The sequence below is a fragment of the Nicotiana tabacum genome, chromosome 2 (assembly GCF_000715075.1).
Source record: "Nicotiana tabacum cultivar K326 chromosome 2, ASM71507v2, whole genome shotgun sequence".
Lineage (NCBI taxonomy): Eukaryota > Viridiplantae > Streptophyta > Magnoliopsida > Solanales > Solanaceae > Nicotiana > Nicotiana tabacum.
In genome coordinates, this window is record NC_134081.1 from 121312274 (window position 1) to 121336975 (window position 24702).

A 24702-nucleotide genomic window follows, 5' to 3' on the forward strand; every position below is an offset into this window, starting at 1 on the left:
GCAAATGTGGTATATGCTCGCAAACAGGACACGACCGTCGAAAATGTCCTTCGGCTGATTTGGGTGGCGGTGGTAGTCAAGCTCGTGGTGGGTGTTCTTCTAATGTTCTCAACTATCAATGAGTTTATGTTGTAATAAGTAGATATTTTATTTATGTTGCAAGATGTATTAAATAAAATTATGTTTTCATTGTTATTAAATCTTATTGATATTTAATATTTTTCAGTTGAGTAAATTAATGCATTTCTCCCTCCCGTTCACGTAATCAAAAATAGTATTGGATTAAAAAATGGAAAAATATGTGAATATATTTGATAAATATAGTTGATAAATATAGTTCAAAAATAGTTGAGTTAAAGTTAGATTTCTGATAAATATGTGAATACACATAGTGCGGTTAAATACTACGTTATGTGAATATATATATCTATATAGCGCGGTTAAATACTACGTTATGTGAATATATATATCGCGGTTAAATACTACGTTATGTATATTGTCTTGTCGAACTGAAAAACTGCCCGTCTGAGAAAACGTTGTTTTGTATCCGTAATCATCTTTAACACGCAAAGCATAGCGCGTTTAAATACTACGTTATGTGAATATATATAGCGCGGTTAAATACTACGTTATGTGAATATATATATCGCAGTTAAATACTACATTATGTGTATTGTCTTGTCGAACTGAAAAGCTGCCCGTCTGAGAAAAAGCTGTTTTGTATCCGTAATCATCTTTAACACGCAAAGCATAGCGCAGTTAAATACTACGTTATGTGAATATATATATATATAGCGCGGTTAAATATTATGTTATGTGTGTTGCCTTGCCTATAAATAACGGGCGCATTCTAGTTATTTTCTGCGGTTAACAATAACCAATAGCAAAACTTTTCATAAAAGCAAGGTTTTTTTAACGCTTTAACAAATGTCTGAACGCCTTTATGTACTAAGGTGCCAGTGCGGCAAAAAATATTTGATGAATGACTGTTGGGATGATGGTGAAGTTGGACGCCGCTACTGGATGTGTGTGGACAAGTTTATAGGGTTCCCGATGAACCTTTTTGCAATTCTGAGGTATGGATTGATGAACCCTGTAAGCAGGAATGCTACAAACGATCTTTGTAGTATCTTCATGATTTGACCTTAAAACAGTGTGAATATGAAAAAGAATATAAACGAGAAATTACGGAGTTGAAGGAGAAATTGAAAGAGGTAGAATAAGAAAAAAATAAGATGGAAGAGAAATTTAAGTGGTTGGAGCAGAGAATAATAGGCGGCAGTGACTAAACAATGACATGTATGTGTTGAGTGTACTACTTTATCTTTATACTTCCTGTGTCATGTATTTTCATTAGTTGTACTGAATTTAAATTATGTTAAGTTATTATATTTTGTGTTTGTGTTGTAATATTAAAATAAAGAAGGAACGGAAAAATAAAAACATAATGCGCATATTATGTAAACATAAAAAATTATTGTTATTATTTACATAAAATAATATTTACATAAAATACAAAAACAAAAAATCAATATGTCCTACAGCATGTGTGCTTCAATGCAGCTGCTGGCCTGAGGCGCATACCATCCCGCCCGGCTATGCTATCAGGATCATCCTCATCACGGCGCCTCTTTATAACAGGATGCGCTGTAGCATGATCATCAGTGGTGCTGGCAGGATTGGTAGAAGGGGTCGTCGGTCTAGTAGAAACCTACAGAAGAATAAGTCAGCTCAGTATAGTAAAGTATATATTAAGTCACAACAATTTAAATTGTCTTACCATGGTCTCGTCGGGCTCCTGAATATAATCATCCGTCGCAACCATGTCAACATCACACAAATGGGCCTCCGTGACGGGCGGGGATGAAGCCTTAATAAGAAAATTAATAAAGTTATGGAAAATAAATGAGAAAAGAAAAAACAAATTTAAATTTAATACTAATAAAAACATACCCGCCCCTGTGAAGATGAGCCATAACTCAACCGTCGCCCACTATCCAAATCTCGGGTCGGCCGATCCTCAGCAGCGATCGATGACCCTGGGAAGTATTCTTCCCAATCCTCTCCGGTAAGGTCCGTGCCCATGATCAATAACGGACCTGACGGGGTCACCTGCGAAGTCCCTGGAATGAGCTGCATCCCAAGGTTGTATGACGGCATGCTGGTGGGATACTCGTCTGGCTCATGTAGGTCACCCGGTAGATCAGCACCAACTTCATCAATAGGGGCCTCAACGCCCCCTTGCTGGGGACCACCTCCTCGCCGCCCACTACGACCCCGTGAGGCAGCCCTGCCTCGTGGGGCACCCCTCCCTCGTGCGACACCCCTACCTTGCTGGTATTGCTCTGGCGTCACATAAGCAGGGTCGTGTCCCAAGCGCTGATCCTCTCGAGCTCGCTGCAGTGTCCGGGCAGCCACCTCTGCAACCTGTCGGCCGTAATCGTGCAAAGCGGCCGCTCCCTCGCCGGCATGCTGTTGCATCTGCAGTCCCATCTGCTATACTATATGTAGGCCAATAGCCTGCACAACGTATAAAATATAAACTACAGAACACTAAGTTACAGTTATATAATTAATAATAACAGAAAACATACCAGGGCCTCGTGCTGCCCGCCGTATGGAACGTACCGACCGCCAGCTTGATGAATAGGATTTCCGATAAAAAGTCGGGTAATGCGGCGGTACCAGGGCATATAGAGCTGAATAGTCTCTGTTTGGATCTGCGAAGGGGGGCCGGAATTAGGTCAGCTCGGCCGTCCCAAGTATGGACCTGCGCCTCTAGCCATGCTACATATGCGTTGTCCGCCCTGGAACGATCATCCCACTGATAATGTGTGGCCTCCAATGTAGGCCCCCTCGGTATATACTGCGGACGGCCAAACTAGCGAAGTACCCGCTACGTGGCATGATTCTCCATAATATTGAGGCACATAAGCGGGATGGAAGTGCTCCAAATCAGTCAGTCGGCCGAGCAATAATCGGGCAGGCCACCTATCAGGTCGTCGTTGTATGGCGTCCAGATGAACTATCAAATAAAAACAGAAAACATGAGTATGCGAAACACATGTGAAGCTATACCAAGTAAGTTTAGGTACACATTTACCTGTGTGCCCTCCCATACGTAGGCGGACCTATGATTGCCCCGTAACACTAATAGCTCATCGGAGACAGGTCCGGGATGCATAGGCGGCACGTCCATGTCGTATACTGTAAATTAAACAATATTAATTGTATGTTTGACATGTAAATTAAATAATTATTTTTTATAATTATACAATATTTAATTGGACCAAGTTATTTAATTGGTCCGGGATCCAGGCTCGATATTTGATGCCTAGTAGGACCAAGCTATCCTGAGTTCTTGTGTGTGTCAATTTTATTATTTTTATAATTTTGTATGTTTATTTTGTAAATTAAATAATTATTTTTTATCATATTTAATTGGACAGAGTATATACTTATGGGTTCCAGGCTCGATATTTGAGGCCCAGTAGCACCAAGCTATCCTAAATTCTTGTATGTGTCAATTTTGATATTTTCATAATTTTGTATGTTTGTTTTGTAAATTAAATAATTAATTTTTATCATATTTAATTGGACAGAGTTTGTATTTGATCTATCAGTATAAAAGATACTTAAACTACAGGGATTCTACGCTAAAAGGTTTTACATTTTACTACGCTAAAAGGGCACTAGTCTTTGAGCAAATAAATAATCTAAACTAGATAAAAATAACAAATACTTTTTAATCACAAAACAAACATAAAACACTAATATCTTAGTCCGGATAAAAATAATATACTAGTTTAATCGCAAAAAAAATACAAAATAATATGAAAACACATTCAAAATAACTAATATGCATTATTATACGAGTTTCGACATAAACTAAATCGGAATACCTCGATTTATGTTTTTCGGAAAGTCGATGAATTGAAAATTTGAGCCCGAAATGAGGAAACCACAACAATAGAAGGATTGGCTAGGATGTGGGACCTATAATCTTATCCTTTTGTGTGACGGGTGGGGTCCACTATAATTTTTTTAGAAGAAAATTTGGGGGGGGGGGGGGGGGCGCTAAGAATTTTTAATTTGGGGGAGAGGGGCGTCTAGTTTGAGTGTGGGGAAGAAGGAGGGAGACCGTTTATTTATCTATGTATAGCGTTGTATATAACTGCGCTATACATATATAGCGCGGTTATATACCGCGCTATGCATCCTGTATAGCGCGGTTTAAAAGAGCGTTTTATATATATAGCAAGAGCGCTATACTTTAACGGCCAAAACTCCGTTAAAATATAGCGCTTTTTAAAAGAGTGCTATATATAAAAATATCATTCTTTTTTTTAAACACATATTTTTGCCATACTTGTCCAAAAAAACCACTTGTCACTCTACGCTCTTGCATGAAGGAGTACGTGTTGCATGGAAGTGCTAGCTATAAGAGGACAAAATCAATTAAATGAAGGAGAGGGCAGTCTAGGTAGGTAGATGAAGTTAATTTTAGTACTGTATTTTCAATTGAATTTAATATTGTCTGAAAATAAAGACAGATGTATTGATTGCAGATGCTGTTGATTTAAAATAATATCAGAAAGCTTTGATTATATAGTCATACATTAAAACAAAGTCTGTTTCCTTGAATGATCAATGTAGGTTGTATCTTTTATCGAGGTCAAAATGATTGGATATCGTATGAACCTGCGAAGATGAACAATCGAATTATTAAATTTAATGAGAATGAGACGTCTTTTAGTAGTATTCTTTTTTACTCCGATCATTGTTATAATTTGTAGTTGTACACAATCAACTAAGTTAATATTACCTTTATTTTCTCACTTAGTTAAAAATAATTTTTTGCATATACTCCAACCAATACAAAAGTACGATCATATGCTCCCACATACTAAATATTGATATTCTTATATTCAAATTACTTGAATATAAACATTAATCTCAAATATTTTATACCATATAGTACGTAACTTTATAAGATCAATTATACTCTTGTAAATATAAATATAGTTGTTGAGGTTGCAAATAATTCACGCACACGTACTATAAATCCGCATTTTATAAATCGATTCATGGATTTCAATAAATGTATATGTTAACCATGTAGAAGCATAAGCTCACAAAATTAATACTAAATATATATAACTCACAAGGTAATATTTGCATGTGTAATGTCCCGACCGGTCGTTTTGAACTCTAGCGCATCGTTCGGTGGTTTGAGGCCATTAGCAACTTTACTTCAGGTATTATGATTTGTACGTATGGTCGGAATTGAATTTCGGAGAGTTCGGAGTTAATTTTGAAAGAAATTCTCATTTCGGAAGCTTTAAGTTGGAAAGATTGACTAAGGTGTAATTTTTGAGTAAACGGCCTCGGAGTCGGGATTTGACGGTTCCAATAGGCCGTATGATGATTTCGGACTTGGGCGTATGTTCAGATCGGATTTTGGATGACCCGGGAGTGTTTCGGCGCCTAATAGTAAAAGTTAGCTCTTTGAAGGTTTTTGAAGTTCTTTAAATTTAGTTTGGAATAGGTTTTGGTATTATCGAGGTCCAAATAGGATTTCGAGATCGGGAATAGTTCCGTAATATCATTTAAGACTTGCACGCAAAATTTGACGTCATTCCGAGTTGATTTGATAGGAATCGAACGCGCAAAAGTATTTTAGAAGTTTTTGAGTTAATCCATGTGTTTTGGCGTCCGATTCGTGGATTTTGATATTACTTCGGTGTTTTGATCGCGCGAGCAAGTTCGTATGATATTTTTTAGACTTTTGTGGATGTTGGGTGTGAAGCCCCGAGGGCTCGGGTGAGTTTAGGACATGTTCGGAAGGATGAAGCTTCAGTTTTCTGGTGTTTCTTTGTTGGTGTCGCAAATGCGAGAAATAGTTTGCATTTGCAAACCTCGCATTTGCGTGAATGGCTTCGCATTTGAGAAGAAGCCTGATCTGGGCATGGCTCACATTTGCGAGAAATCAGTCGCATTTGCGACCTTGACAGGGTTCCCATTTGCGAGTCCTTGGTCACATTTGGGACCTTGGCAGTGGGAGCCCAGTTCGCATTTGTGACCTTCGCATTTGCGAACCAGATGTCGCAAATGCAATATCGGAGAACTGTGCACAACTTTATTAAATGCAGGACTCAGGCCATTTAGCTCATTTCTTTCATATCTTGGGCGATTTTGGAGCTCTTGGAAGAGGATTTTCACCTAGCACTTTGAGATAAGTAATTTCTACATAACATGAGTTAAATACATAGATTAGGGGTAGATTAACATGTAAAGAAATTAGTGAAATCCAAGGTTTAGATGAAAAACATAGAGTTTTGATAAAAATGGGATTAACCCACGAAAGTGATTATGAAATTAGATAAAAATCATATATTTGAGTTCATGAGGTTATTGGGAATAATTTTCTTCAAAAATTTCCGGAATCTAGGCACGTGGGCCCGGGGTGAATTTTAGAAATTCTTTAATTTGGGTTGGAAAAATCACTTTAATAGTTAGAATGTGAACTCTTGATCATGTATTGACTATTTTATATAATATTTGACTAGTTTCGGGTCGTTTGGCACCGAGTTGAGGATTTAAAGTATAATTTTAGACCGGAAAGTAAGTTTTGAGACGAGGTAAATCTCTTGTCAAACTCTGTGAGGGGGAAACTACCTCTAGGTAATGTATATGATATGTGTTATTTGTTACGGGGGCTACGTACACACGAGGTGACGGGAGTCCGTATGTAGCTAGATTCATGTTACTGTCCGGGTAGACTTACGTTCACACCATGATATACTTGTATTATAAAGGTTATCTTTGCTCGTTTAAGTCCTTTATTTTGCATTACGACTTGAGACTAGATGTGCGTAGAGTGATTGACTTGCTATTGTAGAGATTTGACTAGTTTTATGATTAGCCGCGGAATAATTGTGTTCATCTTACGGATTTCTCCTGTGCTATACATTTTTATCGAAAGGTTTTTCTTAATATTATAACTCACACATTTATTCGTGAGTGGAGTCAAGGACCTGTTAAAGCTTCTTATTCTGATGGGATCGGGCCGTTCACCTCGGCAGGATTATGTACCACACTCTAATGAGAACGGGCCGTTCGCCTCGGCAGTTTAATAGATGCATCTATGATTCGTGTCGTTTGACCCTCGGCAGTGCACAGTTTAATATTTATGTTGGAGCGGGCCGTACGCATCGGTATTTCTATAAAATATCCTCATGGAATCGTGCGTAATATTTGGCAAGAAGCCAGGGAATCTGTAGTTATTTTTCCTGATTCGAATTGTAACCACCTATTTGGTAAGGTCCATTATACATATTTATATGTGCTCCGGTTGAGGAGGAATTTGCTAATTGAGAGCTTGAGTTTATTGTAGCGAGGAGAATTGCACCACATATTTACACTGGTTCATTTCATTTATTTACTCTGCCTCATATTTGTTCGCCTCCTTATTGTACCTGATATTATTAGACCACTAGTGAGTGTCGATGTCGACCCCTCGTCACTACTCCTCCGGGGTTAGGCTAAATACTTAGTGGGTACGCGTGCATTTACGTACTGATACTACACTTGCTGCACATTTTTGTGCGTCCTTTGGGCGCGGAGGCATGGATGATGCAGGGACTTACTGCGAGCAACATTTCAGGTTACGATCCGCAGCCAGCAGAGTCTCCTTTAGAGTTATTTGTAATTTTCCTGTCTAATTTGTACTCCGGACAGATGTTGTACTTTATTTTACTTCCTAGCTGATGCTCATGCACTTGTGCACAGGGTTTTGGGGATGCTTTTGGGTTGTTCTGTATTAAAGTTGTAAAAATATTGCCATTCACTTTGTAAATTTAATCTCTTATTATGTAATTGAAGAAAATTATGATTTCACATACTAATATGAGTAATTAACATAATCCTTTATTGTTGACTTGCCTGACAACGATGTTAGGCGCCCTCACGACCTTTAATGGATTTTGGGTCGTGACAACATAGTATCAGAGCACTAGGTTCACTTAGGTCTCATGAGTCATGAGCAAGTCTAGTAGAGTCTTGCGGATCGGTCCGGAGACACCTGTATTTATCTTCGAGAGGCTACATGGCTGTTAGGAGCACTTCCCTTCTTGATTCCTCATCGTGCGACTTGATTCCTTTGAGGCTTATGCCTTCATTTCTTTCCTATTCAATCTTATGCGACGTGAAGCGCTTGTTATCAATTGGGGATCGAGAAATTGTGATGGCACGGCTGAGGTGGTGCAGGATGTTTCTCCCTGTGTATTCGATTGGGTTAATGTCGTTGCCTTGCGGAAGGGTGTTCTGTCATTTCAGCTCAGTAGCTGTATTTTCGATGTTCTTGAGGCTATGCATAGATTGTTATGAAGTTCATGAGTTGTTATCGCACAGTATTGATGTGATGGTAAGATGTTTGTCTATGTGTTGGGGCAGTGAGCAACTTGAAAGGAGGTTTTTCTCAGTGCATGATTCAGAACTTCAGTGATTTTTTTCCAGCGGAGGAAAGGCAATCGGCCTATGAATGCTCAGGCTTTGGTTGATGGAGTAGCGAGACTTGATGCTCCCGAGTGTGGTGGAATTCTCATTTTGATGTGGTGTCGTCGTCCTTGTTGGAACGCTTTAAGATTCGCCGGTGTTATGGTTTTCTTTGAATTGCCTTCGGGGCAGGATGTTGTGAAATAGTGCCTAAGAAACGGTTGTCAGATATGGAAGGTGTATGTTGGCTTCAGAATCGAGTCAGCGTTCCTAATGCTAATGGCTCGAAAAAGATGATCTTCGAGGAGGCTTAGAGTTGATAGCAATTGGTCAGATCAGGTGCCACAGAGATGGATTTTTGCTTTGAGGCAGTATTTGGGCAGCGAAGGATGAGGAAGTACATGGCGGAAGGAGTCTCGTGGTGGTTGGATTACTAGTAGGTCAAGTATGAAAAGCAGAAGTCGGGAAGTTGCCTAAAAGAGAGGATTTAACCTAAGTGGGAGAATGGCAGAGTATCATATGGGTTCTGTGGTAGGATAGCTACATGCCTTGGGAAAAGTTTAGAGTGATTTGGTATTTATGGTGGGAAGTGACTAGGTCCACGGATTTTATTTGGATGCAACATGAATTCGAGTTTGGAATGTATTGCTGGACTTTCAGTTGATGTCAATGGGAAAGAAGGAATCTTGGTGGGTTCCAGGGTTAAGTAATTGTAGCTTCAAGCTAAGTGGGGGATCCCCACCATCTACAATTGGATTGCATGGTTGTCTACTTGTGAGGTTTCTGGTTATCGGTGTATTGGTGGGTTATTACGACTAAGGAAAGAAAACATCAGTGGTAATTCGAGCAAAGGATTTGAGGGATGTGTACTATATTTGGCCTCATCGATTCATGTTCAGGTTTTGGGAAGACTCAGAGTTTATGCTTTGTGTGGATGTGATGTACAAGGAAGGGAATTCAGCCGGTTGCTTCTTTGAGAGGGTGTTCATGTGATAGCAGAGCCTTGGAATTGATTATATTCGGGACCAAGTCAGAGTGGGTGACTCTCAACAACGGTCCTAGTAGGTTCAAAAAATTAAAGTGTGGTGCCTAAGGATTTTGAGTCTGTGGTATGGTTAAGTATCGAGCTTTTGCAGTGGATTATGAAAGGGACTTGGAGTGTTCTATGTTATCATCGGTCTGTAGTGCAGCATTTGAGAAATGGGAGAAAATAATTCCGAACTCGTAGAGGAATTATCAGAATGGGTATACCAGTTGAAGATGTTATTGTACGCACATGAAGGGTATGAGATGGTTCGTGGGTTTTGAGACAATGTGGTCTCGTGAATTGGGTCACTCAGGATGAGTGCGGATTGAGTTCGTTATATTTTTAATGGAGCTATTATTACTTCTAAGGCAAGTCCAGAGTAAATTAGAAGAAGTTGGTTCGATTAGCAATAGTTGAATCGGTGTGATGGTGGCAATGATCAGTTCCTTCAGCGTGTGAAGTTATACAAGTGATTGGTGGTGGTACGTACGAGGCTTGATGGCTGCTGTAAATTGATTTATTTGGAGGAATTCAATTATTAAGGCCTATTATGTATAGATGGATCCCGAAAAAGTTACGGTGGTTTAGACCACAACTTGAGGTTTGTATTTTCTGCGGTTATGGAAATTCAGTCGCGTGTTGCAATGGTCCTCCTGAAATGAGTTAAGTAAAAGGTCTCTATATGATGGGGTGATTATTATATTAGTGGTTCATGAGTTATGATGGAATTCTTGTACCCGCGCGTATTAGCATAATAGGCGCAGTGAGCGGCATGTGAATTAGAAACTGAGGATCAAGGTTGCAGTTCAGTATTGAGAAGAATGTTACGAGGTCGGATGAGCAGGAAAGAATTCGGATGTTTATAGTAAGTTGTTATTGTCCTTAGCATCACCTGAGGTCGGTGTCATATGGAAGAGGCTTTGTGTATTGACTTGCGGATTTTTGATTCACTTTACAGAATTAGAACGGTTGGTGGCATGGATGTGCGGACTTTGCTACCTGAGCGGAATGGTCGTAGGAGCATGCCCCATGGGGAGATTTGTATAAGTGTGACATGTCAGTCACTTGATTGTTAAAGATTGAAACCAAATATGGAAGTCATGGTAATATCGCAAGTGCGAGAGTTTACGCCTGAGAGGCATTTTATTCCTTGGGTTGTGGACCTGTGAGTTTGTTCTGGAATTGACGGTTCTTCTTGTGTGTCATGGGAAAAGGTTATTGTGGATCCTTGAAAGGTTATTAGCCCAGTACGGTACGATCAAAATCGGCTTGAGGTCTGTGGATGGATCTAAATGTGAATGTGTTCATTTCAACATAGCTGCTTACGGAGGAGTCTTCAAACCTTGGATGTCATTTCCATCGTCAGCCATTCCATGTAATCTCTATTGTGCTATGTGGGTTGTGAGATGATTTGATTATTCGCGCATGTATTGAGATCCCATGAAGTCTTTGGTGTTGTGAGAGCAGGATGGCTCTCGAGATGCAGGTCATTTATTGCACCTTAGTTGTGCTTGGGTTTTGTAGCATATGGCGCTATCCGTCTCCCCAGGGTTGTGTTTCTGCACTTGTCGTGCTTGTGGTCGATATTCGAGTATTTCATAGGTATTAGAATTATGGCTTGATGGGTATTTTCTTACTTATTGTTATGTGTGGATCGGGTGGCACGACGCCACAGATATGTTGTTTGGATCGGGTTGCACGCCACAACGGTATCACGTATGGATCGGGTTGCACGCCGCAACAGCGAGATGATGGGTATGGTTCCCTATATCTATTCTTGTGCATTTTGTTTCTCATTCTCTGAAAAAGGTTCATAACATCTTTTCAGTGGTCGTATTAGTTACGTGTGTTGGGTAGTTCTTTCCCAAGGTTCATTTTTCCTTATATATCATATTTGAGTGGTGGCCTGTTGGCACATTGATGGAATCATATGAGACTTTTGGCAGTGTCTGAGATGGCTTATTGCCTGAGCGGCTTGTACTGGGCGAGGTGAGGTTATTGGACCTGAGATCAGTGCGATCGGAGTTATAAAGGGTATATTAAAGGGCCAATATCGTTATTTGGTTCATAATGAGGTAATGGTTCTTGTCAGGAGGAGAAACTCAATGATTTGTTGACCCAGCAGTTGGTTATAAATTTTTGCACATCTCTTCCATCGTGGAAGTATTGCAAGAGTTGGAACATGACTTATATGTGTCATGAGGTGTGTTGTGGGCATCAGATTCCTGGAATTGTGGATATTGTTGTCAGAGGATGTTATTATAGTCATGTGAATTACGCGGTGCATGGTGTGAATTCAGAACAAGTATATAATCATGTTTTGGTACATCGAGTAATGGCTGATACGGTGTTCGTATGTTGGAAACAGGCCTGGTAGAGAATTTTGGATGTTGGAATTTGGCTCTAAGGCTTATTTGACTAAGTAAAAGGGAGGATCTTCGGACTGGCTTGAGCTAATGTGCTCAACTGAGTTGTGGTAGCACGGGTAGGTGTACGAGGTGTTGACCAATGCTTTCGGCAAATTCCAGAGCAGTTCTTAGCACATTCCAGGACGAACGTATGTTTAAGTGGGAGAGAATATAACGACCCGACCGGTCATTTTGAGCTTTAGAGCATCGTTCGGCGGTTTGAGGCCATGAGCAGCTTCACTTCAAGTATTATGACTTGTACGTGTGGTCGGAATTTAATTTCGGGGAGTTTGGAGTTAATTTGGAAAGAAAATTCTCATTTCGGAAGCTTTAAGTTGGAAAGATTGACTAAGGTGTAATTTTTGAGTAAACGATCTCGAAATTGAGATTTGACGGTTCCAATAGGTACGTATGATGATTTCGGACTTGGGCGTATATATGGATCGTGTTTTGGATGACCTAGGAGCGTTTCGGCGCCTAATAGTGAAAGTTGGCTCTTTGAAGGTTTTTGAAGTTCTTTAAATTTGGTTTGGAATAGTTTTGGTGTTATCGAGATCAAAATAGGATTTTGAGACCTGAAATAGTTCTGTAATATCATTTAAGAATTGCACACAAAATTTGGCATCATTCTGAGTTGATTTGATAGGAATCGGACGCGTGAAAGTATTTTAGAAGTTTTTGAGTTCATGAGTTAATCCATGCATTTTGGCGTCCGATTCGTGAATTTTGATGTTATTTCGGTGTTTCGATCGCGCGAGCGAGTTCGTATGATATTTTTTAGACATGTGTGGATATTGACTGTGGAGCCCGAGGGCTCAGGTGAGTTTCGGACATGTTCGGAAGGATGAAGCTTCAGTTTTCTGGTATTACTTTTTTGGTGTTGCAGGTGTCGCAAATGCGAGAAATAGTTCGCATTTGCGAACCTTGCATTTGCGAAGAAACCTGATCTGGGCATAGCTAGCATTTACGAGAAATCAGTCGCATTTGCGACCTTGACAGGGTAGATACATAGATTAGGGGTAGATTAACATGTAAACAAATTGGTGAAATCAAGGGTTTAGATTAAAAACCTAGGGTTTTGATAAAAATGGGATTAACCCACGAAAATGATTATGGAATTAGATAAAAATCATATATTTGAGTTCATGAGGTTATGAGTAACAATTTTTTTCAAAGATTTTCGGAATCCGAGCACGTGGGCTCGGGGGTGAATTTTAGGAATTCTTCAATTTGGGTTGGAAAAACCTCTTTAATAGTTGGGATATGAACTATTGATCATGTATTGACTATTTTATATAACATTTGACTAGTTTCGGGTCATTTGGCACCGAGTTGAGGATTTAAAGCACAATTTTGGACCGGAAAGTAAGCATTGAGATGAGGTAAGTCTCCTGTCTAACTCTGTAAGGGTGAAACTACCCCTAGGTGATGTATATGATATGTGTTATTTGTTGTGGGGGCTACGTATGCACGAGGTGACAGGAGTCTGTACGTAACTATATTCATGTTACTGTCCGGGTAGACTTAGGTTCACACCATGCTATACTTGTACTATAGGGGTTATCTTTGCTCGTTTAATTCCTTTATTTCGCATTACGACTTGAGACTAGACATGCAAAGAGTGATAGACTTGTTATTGTAGAGATTTGACAAGTTTCATGATTAGCCGAGGAATAATTGTGTTCCTCTTACGGATATCTCCCGCGCTATGCGTTTTCGTCGAAAGGTTTTCCTAAATAATATAACTCATACGTTTATTCGTGAGTGGGGTCAAGGACCCGTTAAAGCTTCTTATTCTAATGGGATCGGGACGTTCGCCTCGACAGGATTATGTACCATACTCTCATGGGAGCGCGACATTCGCCTCGGCAGTTTAATAGACGCATCTATGGTTCGTGCTGTTCGACCCTCGGCAGTGCACAATTTAATATTTATGTTGAATCGGGTTGTACGCCTTGGCATTTCTATTAAATATACTCATGGAATCATGCGTAATATTTGGCAAGAAGCCAGGGTATCTGTGAGTTTTTTCCCTGATTCGAATTATTACAACCTATTTGGTGAGGTCCATTATACATATTTATATGTGCTCCAGTTGAGGAGGAATTTGCTAATTGAGAGCTTGAGTTTATTGTAGCGAGAAGAATTGTACCACATATTTACACTTATTTATTTTATTTATTTACTCTGCCTCATATTTGTTCGCCTCTTTACTGCACCTGATATTATTGGACCACTAGTGAGTGTCGATATCGACCCCTCGTCACTACTCCTCCGGGGTTAGGCTAGATACTTACTGGGTACACGTGAATTTACGTACTCATACTACACTTGCTGTATATTTTTGTGCAGGTACTTTTATGTCCTGTGGTCTTTTGGGCGCGGAGGCACGGATGATGCGGGGACTTGCCGTGAGCTTCATTTCAGGTTACGATCCACAGCCAGCAGAGTCTCCTTCAGAGTTATTTGTATTTTTTTGTCTAATTTGTCTCCCGGATAGATGCTGTATTTTATTTTACTTCCTAGTTGATGCTCATGCACTTGTGACACCGGATTTTGGGGGTGCTTACGGGTTATTCATTAATGTAGTTGCAAAAATATTTTCATTCACTTTGTAAATCTCATTTTGTACTATGTAATTGAAGAAAATTATGATTTCAAATACTAATATGAGTAATTAAGATAATCTTTTATTGTTGGCTTCCCTGACTGCGGTGTTAGACGCCCTCATGACCTTTAATGAATTTTGGATCGTGACAGTATGGCTTGATCATATGTATACTTCAACATGACAAAGAATACATCTAAGATGATAAAGCAACATTTATCATATACTTAAACTTGAAATCTAATAATCAAGGATATATTATGTTCTTTATCACAAGAACAACATCAAATTTATTAATGGTCTCCAACCTTTAAAGAAACTCAAAATAATATCTAAATAAGAATATCTTTTTATTTCATGATCTTAAAACAATACAACAACTTTTAAGTGTAGCGATAATTCTTCTCAAATAATATACTTCATGTCACTCTACTTCTTGAAATTAAAATTCACATAATTTCATGTAGGTGACATATCTATATGCCAACTAATTATTTGCATTTTTTCATATAATAACAACTATAACCATTAAATATGCTATTTTTAATAATAATTAACATGATGCATACATGATATATTTTGAGGTAATCGCTTTTATGAGATATTTACCCTATCATTCATAGAATTTAAGACTTCATAAGAAAATAATAAGCCCGTAATAGAGAAACAAATAATAAATAAAGTTAAGAAAGTAGAACCCGGTATAACGACATCAAATATATTCAAGCTCTCCAAATTTTGCGTCGTCGCCTTGACATTGTCTCTTTGATTACCTCAATAATCAAAACTGCTCTAATCTGAAGGAACGGACCAAGCAGACAAAATATATTTTCAAAACAGGTTTAGAAAACGCAAGAATCAAAGATTAAAGTCTCACTTACCTCGCTAACGGAAAGTTCTCCAACCTTGCAACGTATAAAAAAACACCAACTAAATAGCCTCCAATGACCTCAATCTATCCAAAATATAAATTAAATATTTAAAAGATTAAAGAAACTAATAACATAACGGTGCACAAACCAAATGTATCAACAATTAAAAAATGAGAAGTGGTTAAGACTATCTTCTTCCTTAGTGTCACGACCCAAAACCTAACCCGTCATGATGGCGTCTATCGTGATACTAGGCAAGCCGACATTTCCAAAACACTTTCAACATTTAACAGAAATAAATTAATATATTTAAAATAACCGGAGTCTTTCATAAAAATGGGGTAAAACCCAAAGCATAAGTGCAGAAAAATAGCCCGACATCGGGGTGTCACTGAATACATGAGCATCTATACCAGGAGCAGTCTAATATAACATCTAAAGAATAAGAACTGAAATGCGAATAAGATAATGAAGGAGAGCCAAGGCTTGCGGATGCCATGCAGCTATCTCGATAGTATCTGGAATCAGTTGCTCAAATATAAACACCCGCTACGACCGGGAATACCTGGGTCTATACACGAAGTGCAGGGTGTAGCGTGAGTACAACCAACTCAGTAAGTAATAAAAATAAATAAGGAACTGAGAAGGTAGTGACGAGCTATACAATTACAGTTCATTTTCAATAATTCCAGCAAAGAATAGACATGTTTTCAAATCTGGCAGTTCAAGTCAAATCAGTTTATACAGTTACAGTGCAGGTAATCCGGATATAGAATCTTTCAAAAATTTCACAACAATAACAGATAGCAACTAAGTGCATCAACAAATGAAAAAAAAAATAAGAACAGCCTCTCAGGGCAATAGACACTCAACTCGTCATAACAGCTTAATCACTCGGCTCTCAGCCCTCACTACTCACACTCAATAGGTACCTGTGCTCACTGGGGGTGTGCAGACTCCGGAGGGGCTCCTTTCAGCCAAAGCGCTATAATCCGTACGGACAACTCACGTGCTGCATGGACAACTCACGTACTATAGTATCATATCAAGATCCGCACGGACAACTCACGTGCTATAGTATCATATCAGAATTCGCACGGATAACTCACATGCTGCACGGACAACTCACGTGATACCGTATCATATACCTCACAAACAGGCTCCCGGCCTCACTCAGTTGTGAATCTCTCTAGTCTCTCGGGCTCTCAGAAATCATAAAGATTAGCCCAAACAATAATAATATGATGCATCAATAATAAACAATAGAGACTGAGGTAAAGAAAAAAATAAACTGTGACTGAGTACAAAATAACAATTAAGCAGATAGTTCAACATGTACGCGACCTTTGTGGGTCCCAACAGTACCATCACGTAGCTTAAGCATGATTTCTAACTTGATTTGCAATCAAATTTCTATAACACAGGGAAACCATATAGCTAGCAATAAGTTATTCAACTTTACAATTCCACGGAATGGACCAAGTCCCAATTCTTACAGTGCACTCCCACACGTCCGTCACCTAGCATGTGCGTCACCTCCAATATACTCACATAATCTAATAAATTCGGGGTTTCATACCCTCAGGACCATATTAAAACTGTTACTTACCTCAAACCGTGCAAAATCCTACTCCGAAATGCCTTTGCCTCTCGAATCACTATCCAAACGCCCCGAATCTAGCCACAAGCATTACGATATAATTAATATAAGCTAAATGAATTAATTCCACAAGAAAAACATGAAACTATAAGCCAAAATTCGAAATAGGCTCAAACATGCCCCTGGGCCCACGTCTCGAAATTCAACAAAATCACAAAAATGTGAACACCCATCCACTCACGATTCTAACCATATTAAATTTATCAAAATCCGACATCATTTGATCCTCCAAATCCCCAAAAGCCACTCCAATTCCCAAGCCTTAATCTCCCAAATCTCACCTCAAAAACTCACCGACTAAGTGTAAAATCAGTGGGTAAACACCATTATTGAAGATAAATAGGCACAAGAAACTTACCTCAGCAAACACTTCAAAATCCTCCTCAAAATCCTACAAAATCCGAGTTCCAAAATGTGAAAATGGTGAAAAAAATCTCAAAGTCTTCTATTTATAGGTTCTGCCCAGCAAAAACCGCACCTGCGGACCTCCTATCGCATCTGCGATGCCGCACCTACGAAAATTCCATCGCAGGTGTGGATCCCACTTAAGCTCCCAGATTCCGCATCTGCGGTCACATATTCGCACATGCGAGTGCGCACCTGTGGGCCCTGCTCGGTTCTGCGATCCTTCCTACTCAAGCCTTTTTCCGCATCTACGCCTCTCCTTCCGCATCTGCGGTTTTGCAAATGCACTCCTAACCTTGCACCTCCGCTTCCAGTCCAATCCAGCCTTGCCCGCATCTGCGTCCTCCTCTTCGCTTCTGCGGGGCCGCACCTGCGGACTCCCACCATTGGTGCGAAACACCAGAACACCAGAAGAAACCAACAATGCCTAAGTCTAAATTTCCTTCCGATGGGCATCCGAAACACCCCCAAGGCCCCTGGGACCTCAACCAAACATACCAACAATTCATATAACCCCATGCGAACTTAGTCGAACCTTCGAATCACATAAAACAACATCAAAACACCAATTACACCAGGATTCAAGCCTAAAGAACTTTTAAACTTTCAAATTCCACAAACGATGCCGAAACCTATCAAACCATATCCGATTGACCTCAAATTTTGTATACAAGTCCTAAATAACCCCATGAACCTACTGCAATTTCGAGAATCGGAATTCGATCCCGATATCAAAAAGTCAATCTCCGGTCAAACTTCCCAAAATTCGACTTTTGCTATTTCAAGCCTATTTCCATTACGGACCTCCAAATAGCTTTTCGGACACGCTCCTAAGTCCAAAATCACCATGCGGAGCTATTGGAATCATCAGAATTCAAATCTGAGGTTGTTTACACATAAATCGATATTCGATCGACTTTTCCAACTTAAACTTTCCATTATGAGACTAAGTGTCTCAATTCATTCCGAAATCTCTCCGGGCCCGAACCAACTAACCCGATAAGTCATACAACAACTATAAATCATAAATTGAGAAGTAAATAGGGAACGAGGCTGTAATACTCAAAACGGCCGGCGAGGTCGTTACACTTAGTATCGACAATAAAAACTACTGCCGGTCCTTTATTTCAGTGTTTCATATTCACTAAATTAACCCGTTAAACCTTCACATGTAAATGAAGATAAGTAGACTAATATGCATATGTAATGAGTATGTAGAAATTCACTGCATAAACTTCTCACCCAGTAATCCTTCTGACTTGGAAGATCTTTATCCGGAATTTTTTCTTTAATGTCACGAGTTTTTCAAAACAAATTAAGAATATATAATTTATACTATGATAGGTGAATTCGTTGAGAAAATTGGATGATTACATGTCAACCATGCATTTTTCCAGAGTTTTTTGTTACGTCATAATGTAAAACTCCTAGAGGAAGGAAATAAAATTAATACGTCAAATGCAATCCACATAGATCTCTATCCTTTTCTTAAATCAAGATAAAATTCACAATAATAATAATTAGATGTAAACCAAGTAAATCCCTGCTACTGACTTTCTTTTTTGCTAAAAGCAAAATAATTTGTTTAGTGGCATCATTTATATGTTCAATAAGCAGTCATAAGTATATGACAAAATGTCATCTCCATCAATTTTCCCATGTCTTCATGTACTGGAAAGTTACGCTTCTATTCTTCCAATTTTTCTGCAATGAGATAATATAATTCAATAGGGGTATTAGTTGAAAAGCAGGCCCTCCACATGTAGTTTTGGAAAAGCAATGGTTCTTTTCTAACGACAAAATAATTTTTCTTAAAAATTAGTTAGTATTGAAAGAACACAACTATTTAGAAAAGGCACAATATAAATGTAATAGTTCTTTAATTATTATTATAAAATATGAAATATAAATATAAATATATATAAGAGGTATAATGATAATTTAACTTTTTGATTTGGGCTTCCCACTCGGCTCTAAACAGAATCTTCGCTACATGTAAACTTAATTAATAAAAACAACTAGCATACTAGGGCGAAACATTGATGCCCATCACGACAAATTGTGAGACTCCAAACAGTGGAGATTTTCCAGCTCATGCTCTTCATCTCCGCATAGATTCAGAACATTTCAATGCCCCAATCGCACACAAAGAAGACTTACAATTATCCAACAAGAAACAGCTAAACGGAGAAGTGGTAATCCAACTAGCTCAAGACCATAAGCAGACTGCTACAAACATTTCACATCCACACTCTTCTGAGGCAAACTACAAAACAATACAAAAAGAGGTTCCCGCTGATTTGAGCCTGCCAGCTATTCGACAAAATGTCAAAGCCAACGCTACAGTGCCTTTAGGGGATAAAGCCATCCCGTATGTTGTCCAGGGGCATCAGGAGATTAATCGTCAAGTCGCATTTCAAGGTTTAGCTCACAACTGTGGTGAACAATTTCTACCAAAATATGCAGTTATCGACAATGTTGCACAGGTCCCTCAACCCAACATACAAACCCAAATCACCAAGTCATCACTTGCATCCACATACCTAAATATCTCAACCAATTTTGATAAACCAAAGAACCCACAGACTGTTAAAACATTTGTAATTTCTAGCCAAAGTACCCAGCTCTAGATAAACAAATTACCAGCTCCACTAAACCAGCCTTCAACAACCATCGCCCCAACTACTACGACCACAAACAACAAATCCCAGCCTTTAGATTATAGTAACATTTTGAAACCAGCTCAACAAAACAGTCCCAAGCACTTGAACCATTATTCAACACCCACGGTTTATCCTATCCCAATGTGACGGGCTACTATTTTAAATAGAGAACTTGTTGTCAGATTTACAGAAGCTGAGGTTGATCGCATGAATATAATCGAAGGGTTACAATATGCAATGGTCGGAAAATTGTCGTATGGTTGGCCAGACATCCTGGAGTTACGTACAAGCATTCCAAGCCAATATGGAATCAAAGGGGAATGTAGTGTTGGCCTCCTAAGAGATCGACATGTCTTGATTAGATTGACATTATGGGAAGATTTCATTAATTTTACGTCCGAAAATGCCTACTATGTTAAAGCTAAAGATGGGTGTGAGTACCAATTGCGACCTTTGATCTATGATGCAAAATTCAAAGTTGGGGAAGAAACTCCAATGGCTAGGGCTTGGATTTCGTTTCCAGGTTTACTGCCGACTTATTTTGTCAAAGAAAGTTTATTATCTTTAGCTTCAGCAGTGGGGAAGCCCCTGCATCTGGATAGGGCTACTATCAACAAGACGAGACCCAGCTGTGCGAGGGTTAAGTTCCTTATTGATCTTTTAGCTGAGTTACCTCAGAAAGTTCGAATGGATATTTTTAATGAGACAACTGGGGAGATAAGGACTGAGTGGGTTAAAATTCAATACGATAAGCTTCCTAAGTATTACAAAGAATGTAAATTACAAGGGCATGATCAAATTGAATGTTGGCATATTCATCCAGAATTAATGGACCACAATGATAAAGGCAAACGCGCTGTGCAAACTGTTCATGGTGGGGAAGGTGCTGAGCAAAATGGAAGGAAGAAGACAAGTAATAACCGTCCAATTAAGATCCTGTCAAGTGGTAAGGTTGTTGGTAACATAGGGGAACAATGGAAAGAAGTAAGAGATAATCGGATAAAAAATGATACAAAGCAGACGGAGGTTCAGAGAAAGACTGGCAGGCAAATACTAGAAGTTGATCGATCTGGAAGGGAAACAGATGCATCTAACAAAAAACTAATCCAAGTTGCTAACAAATATGCAGCACTTGAGATGAAAGAAAGTGACCTGGCTGAGAACAACCAGCAACTTTTAAAAGAGAGTACTGGAGAAGGGTTAAAAGAGAATACTACGGCAGCGGCTTCAATAAGCAAAGGCAGTATTGGAGAAGGTTTAAAAGAGACTACTGCACAATAGGTGAATAGAACTTTTAATGGGAACTTACCTACCACTAATAAATCCTGGCCAGAAACTCAGTCGCATACCACAGTTGCAAATAAAAAATATGAGATGCCTAAGGAGAATGATAAGAACAAATTGAGAGGATCTATTACATCAAAGGAGAATACTGACAGTGTCAACAGGGAGAAACAACAAACTTATTGTCACGACCCAAACCGATGGGCCACGACGGGCACCCGGTGCCTTACTCAATCGAGTACCAACGTAACATATCTTTCTTATCGTACTATCATTGGCAAATGGGCCAAACGGGCCGTCATGGGCTAACCAGAATAAACATAAGGGAATACTCAATATAAGGCGACTCATTCTGACATAAAAACTTATACATGTGACATAGGGCCTATAAGACCAATATTACACTGAACATAGGCCGACAAGGCCGTACAATCTTTCACGTTCACGACATATGTCTACAAGCCTCTAAGGATACATAAATATCATAAAGGCCGGGACAGGGCCACGCCGTACTAATCAATACATATCCTAATCATACTGACCACATAAGCAACTCCGGAATAAATGGAGCGCACCAACACCTTCCGCTGAGCTGATAGCCTACTTGGAGGACTCTCAACCTTTCTATCAGGACATGCGGGCATGAATGCATAGTCCCCAAAAAAAGGACGTCAGTACGAATAATGTACTGAGTATGTAAGGCATAACTGAAACATAACAATAAGTCAACATTAATTAAAGACATATAAGAATCAACCTGAATCTCTGAAGTGCCACCGTATATACATACTTAGTATACTTATATATATATATATATAATGCTTCTCTTTGAGATTATTATTCATATCGTATAATGCATGACTGCCCAACTGATCAGTGGTAACAGCTCGACCGGCCGTAGCGCGGTGGTAAATGCATGACTGCCCGATCGGCCGTAGCTGGATGGTAAATGTGGAACTGCCCAACCGGTCGTAGCTCGATGGTAAATGCATGATTGCCCGACCGGCCGTAGCTCGGTGGTAAATACATAAAGATACATGTATCACTATATTATAAATATTAACATCTTTATCATATACCTCAATAGAAACTTAGGAACGTACTTAGACATACTTGAATATAACTTTACCGGAATGAATAACATAGACATCCTTAACTGCTAAGAGTAGAACCATTTATGGAATAACATTATGTTTACATATCGTTACTTGAATCATGCCAAAAGAAAATAAGGGATAGCATTAACATACCTGAGCCGGTTCTCTTGATAATCCCTCTAACATACGACAATCGCGACAAAACACGTGATGGCAAGATCGGAGTAGGGAAAACTCCGTATGATATTCTTGAGAAAGATTGCACCGTATTCCCTTAAGATTGCAATTCTCACGTTGCTAAGCATTGTAAGGGATCATATAAATCCTTGAATTCCATCTGTGACTTTGTAGTCTTGTATGAATTTGATGAAGTACGCATGTTGCCATGCCAAAATTTGTATCATACTTGCTGATGCTTTCTTTCCTCACTTTATAAAAGATTCATATGAAATCTTGTTTGAGACTTTCACCCGTTGCTTAGCAACATAAGTGTCTTACTTACAAGATATATGAAATTCTATCCAAAATAGAATTTTGTGGGCCCCACTTTTGGGGATTATTTTATCCAAAAGTTCCCTACACATACCATATAATTATCAAGACCAAAGAGTCACAATGACCTAAGGCCTTGCTGCCACGAAGCTTATCCAAATGTCTTAATTAAGCTTATTCACAAATTCCTTAATTAACTTGCTAATCTCTCATTAAATCGATAATTACCCAATTATCCACATAATGAGAATTATCCCACATTACTTAAAATACTACTATTAAAATATTAATAAATCACGGTACCATATAAAATCAATGCATACACTATTATTTTATTAAAATATCCATGTAAAAATATATATATATTTTCAACTTCTAATTTTCTTAGTCTCATTTAAAGAGTACAAATTTCCGTACGCTTAATTCTTAAAATGGTAAAACAATAACCTTCTTTTCTTGTGAAAAAATAATTTCTATCTTTACAACAAAGAAAATCTCATAAACTTTCTCATATTATGTGTATAATTTAAAGCATATTCGAAAGTAGTAATATTAATAACTATATAAAATCATATTTTTCAAACCTTCTTTTACAAAAATGTTCCATTCAAAATACCATATCAAATGTATATAACGGTATCAAAGTTGTTAAACTTACGGGGTCTTACAATAACATAGTCACAAATCCTCTATAATCTCATGAATGGTCTTAATCCCTTCAAGCTCATATGGATTACTACGACTCATCCTAATATCAAAGTACGGGATGTAACATCCTTCCCCCCTTTAGAAATATTCGTCCTCGAATGTTAACTCTTAAAGATTTACAAAACTTTTGCTAGGGTCTCCTCTGTAAACTAAACTAAAATCCAACCTCTATCTGATGTCTCGACTATTCACAACCTTTTGTACTTGAGTATTTCGTACCTTCTTCACCTTTACGTTACTCACTTTTCAATCTCGCGTCATATCTTTTGTTTCTTTCATAACCTCCCTTCCACATAGGTGGAAATTACGCCTTAAAGCTCTACTGTGATACCTGCACCTCTGGTGCATACTGAATATTGTGAAAGCTTCATACTGACTTCTTACGACTCAGCTCTATGGCACGATCTGGAAACAAAAAGAAGGGTAATATTTCCTAAATGCCCTATAGCCTCTCAATGATAAATGTGGCGCGTAACACACCCATAACTGAGACTCTACTAGGCACGACTTTGTAAACTCCCTAGGACACGACTTGCTCTCATACCACTTTTGTCACGACCCAAACCGATGGGCCGCGACGGGCACCCAGTGCCTTACTCAACTGAGTACCAACGTAACATATCTTACTTATAGTACTATCATTGGCAAATAGGCCAAACGGGCTATACTGGGCTAACCGGAATAAACATAAGGATTATACTCAATATAAGGCGACCCAATCTAACATAAAAACCTATATATGTGACATTGGATCTATAAGACCAAAATTACACTGAACATAGGCCGACAAGGCCGTACAATCTTTCACGTACACGACATATGTTTACAAGCCTCTAAGGATATATAAATGTCATAAAGGTTGGGACAGGGCCCCGCCATACTAATCAATACATATCCTAATCATACTGACCACATAAGCAACTCTGGAACAAATGGAGTGCATCAATACCTTCCGCTGAGCTGATAACCTACTTGGAGGACT

The 24702-nt window shown here is 38.9% G+C and overlaps 1 protein-coding gene across 1 annotated transcript; it reads right to left on the minus strand.

Moving 5' to 3' along the window:
* Positions 1 to 1461: 1461 nt before the first annotated feature.
* Positions 1462 to 22980, minus strand: LOC107795997 (uncharacterized). Its single transcript, XM_016618704.2, has 8 exons — positions 22674 to 22980; positions 15421 to 15494; positions 15238 to 15336; positions 3104 to 3207; positions 2595 to 3025; positions 1954 to 2520; positions 1781 to 1870; positions 1462 to 1711 (listed from the first exon to the last, which is right to left on the minus strand). Exons 6-8 carry the CDS (start codon positions 2491 to 2493, stop codon positions 1529 to 1531), a joined length of 813 nt encoding a protein of 270 aa, XP_016474190.2. The 5' UTR covers positions 2494 to 2520; positions 2595 to 3025; positions 3104 to 3207; positions 15238 to 15336; positions 15421 to 15494; positions 22674 to 22980; the 3' UTR covers positions 1462 to 1528.
* Between the last annotated feature and the right edge of the window lie 1722 nt (positions 22981 to 24702).

What these genes read in the sequence shown, in the direction of transcription:
- LOC107795997 (XM_016618704.2), bottom strand. Translation starts at nt 2,493, where the DNA reads ATGGGACTGCAGATGCAACAGCATGCCGGCGAGGGAGCGGCCGCTTTG. An exon ending in GCTCATCTTCACAGGGGCGG is followed by an intron (nt 1,871 to 1,953) that starts GTATGTTTTTAT and finishes TTTCTTATTAAG; the next exon opens with GCTTCATCCCCGCCCGTCAC. An exon ending in AGGAGCCCGACGAGACCATG is followed by an intron (nt 1,712 to 1,780) that starts GTAAGACAATTT and finishes ATTCTTCTGTAG; the next exon opens with GTTTCTACTAGACCGACGAC.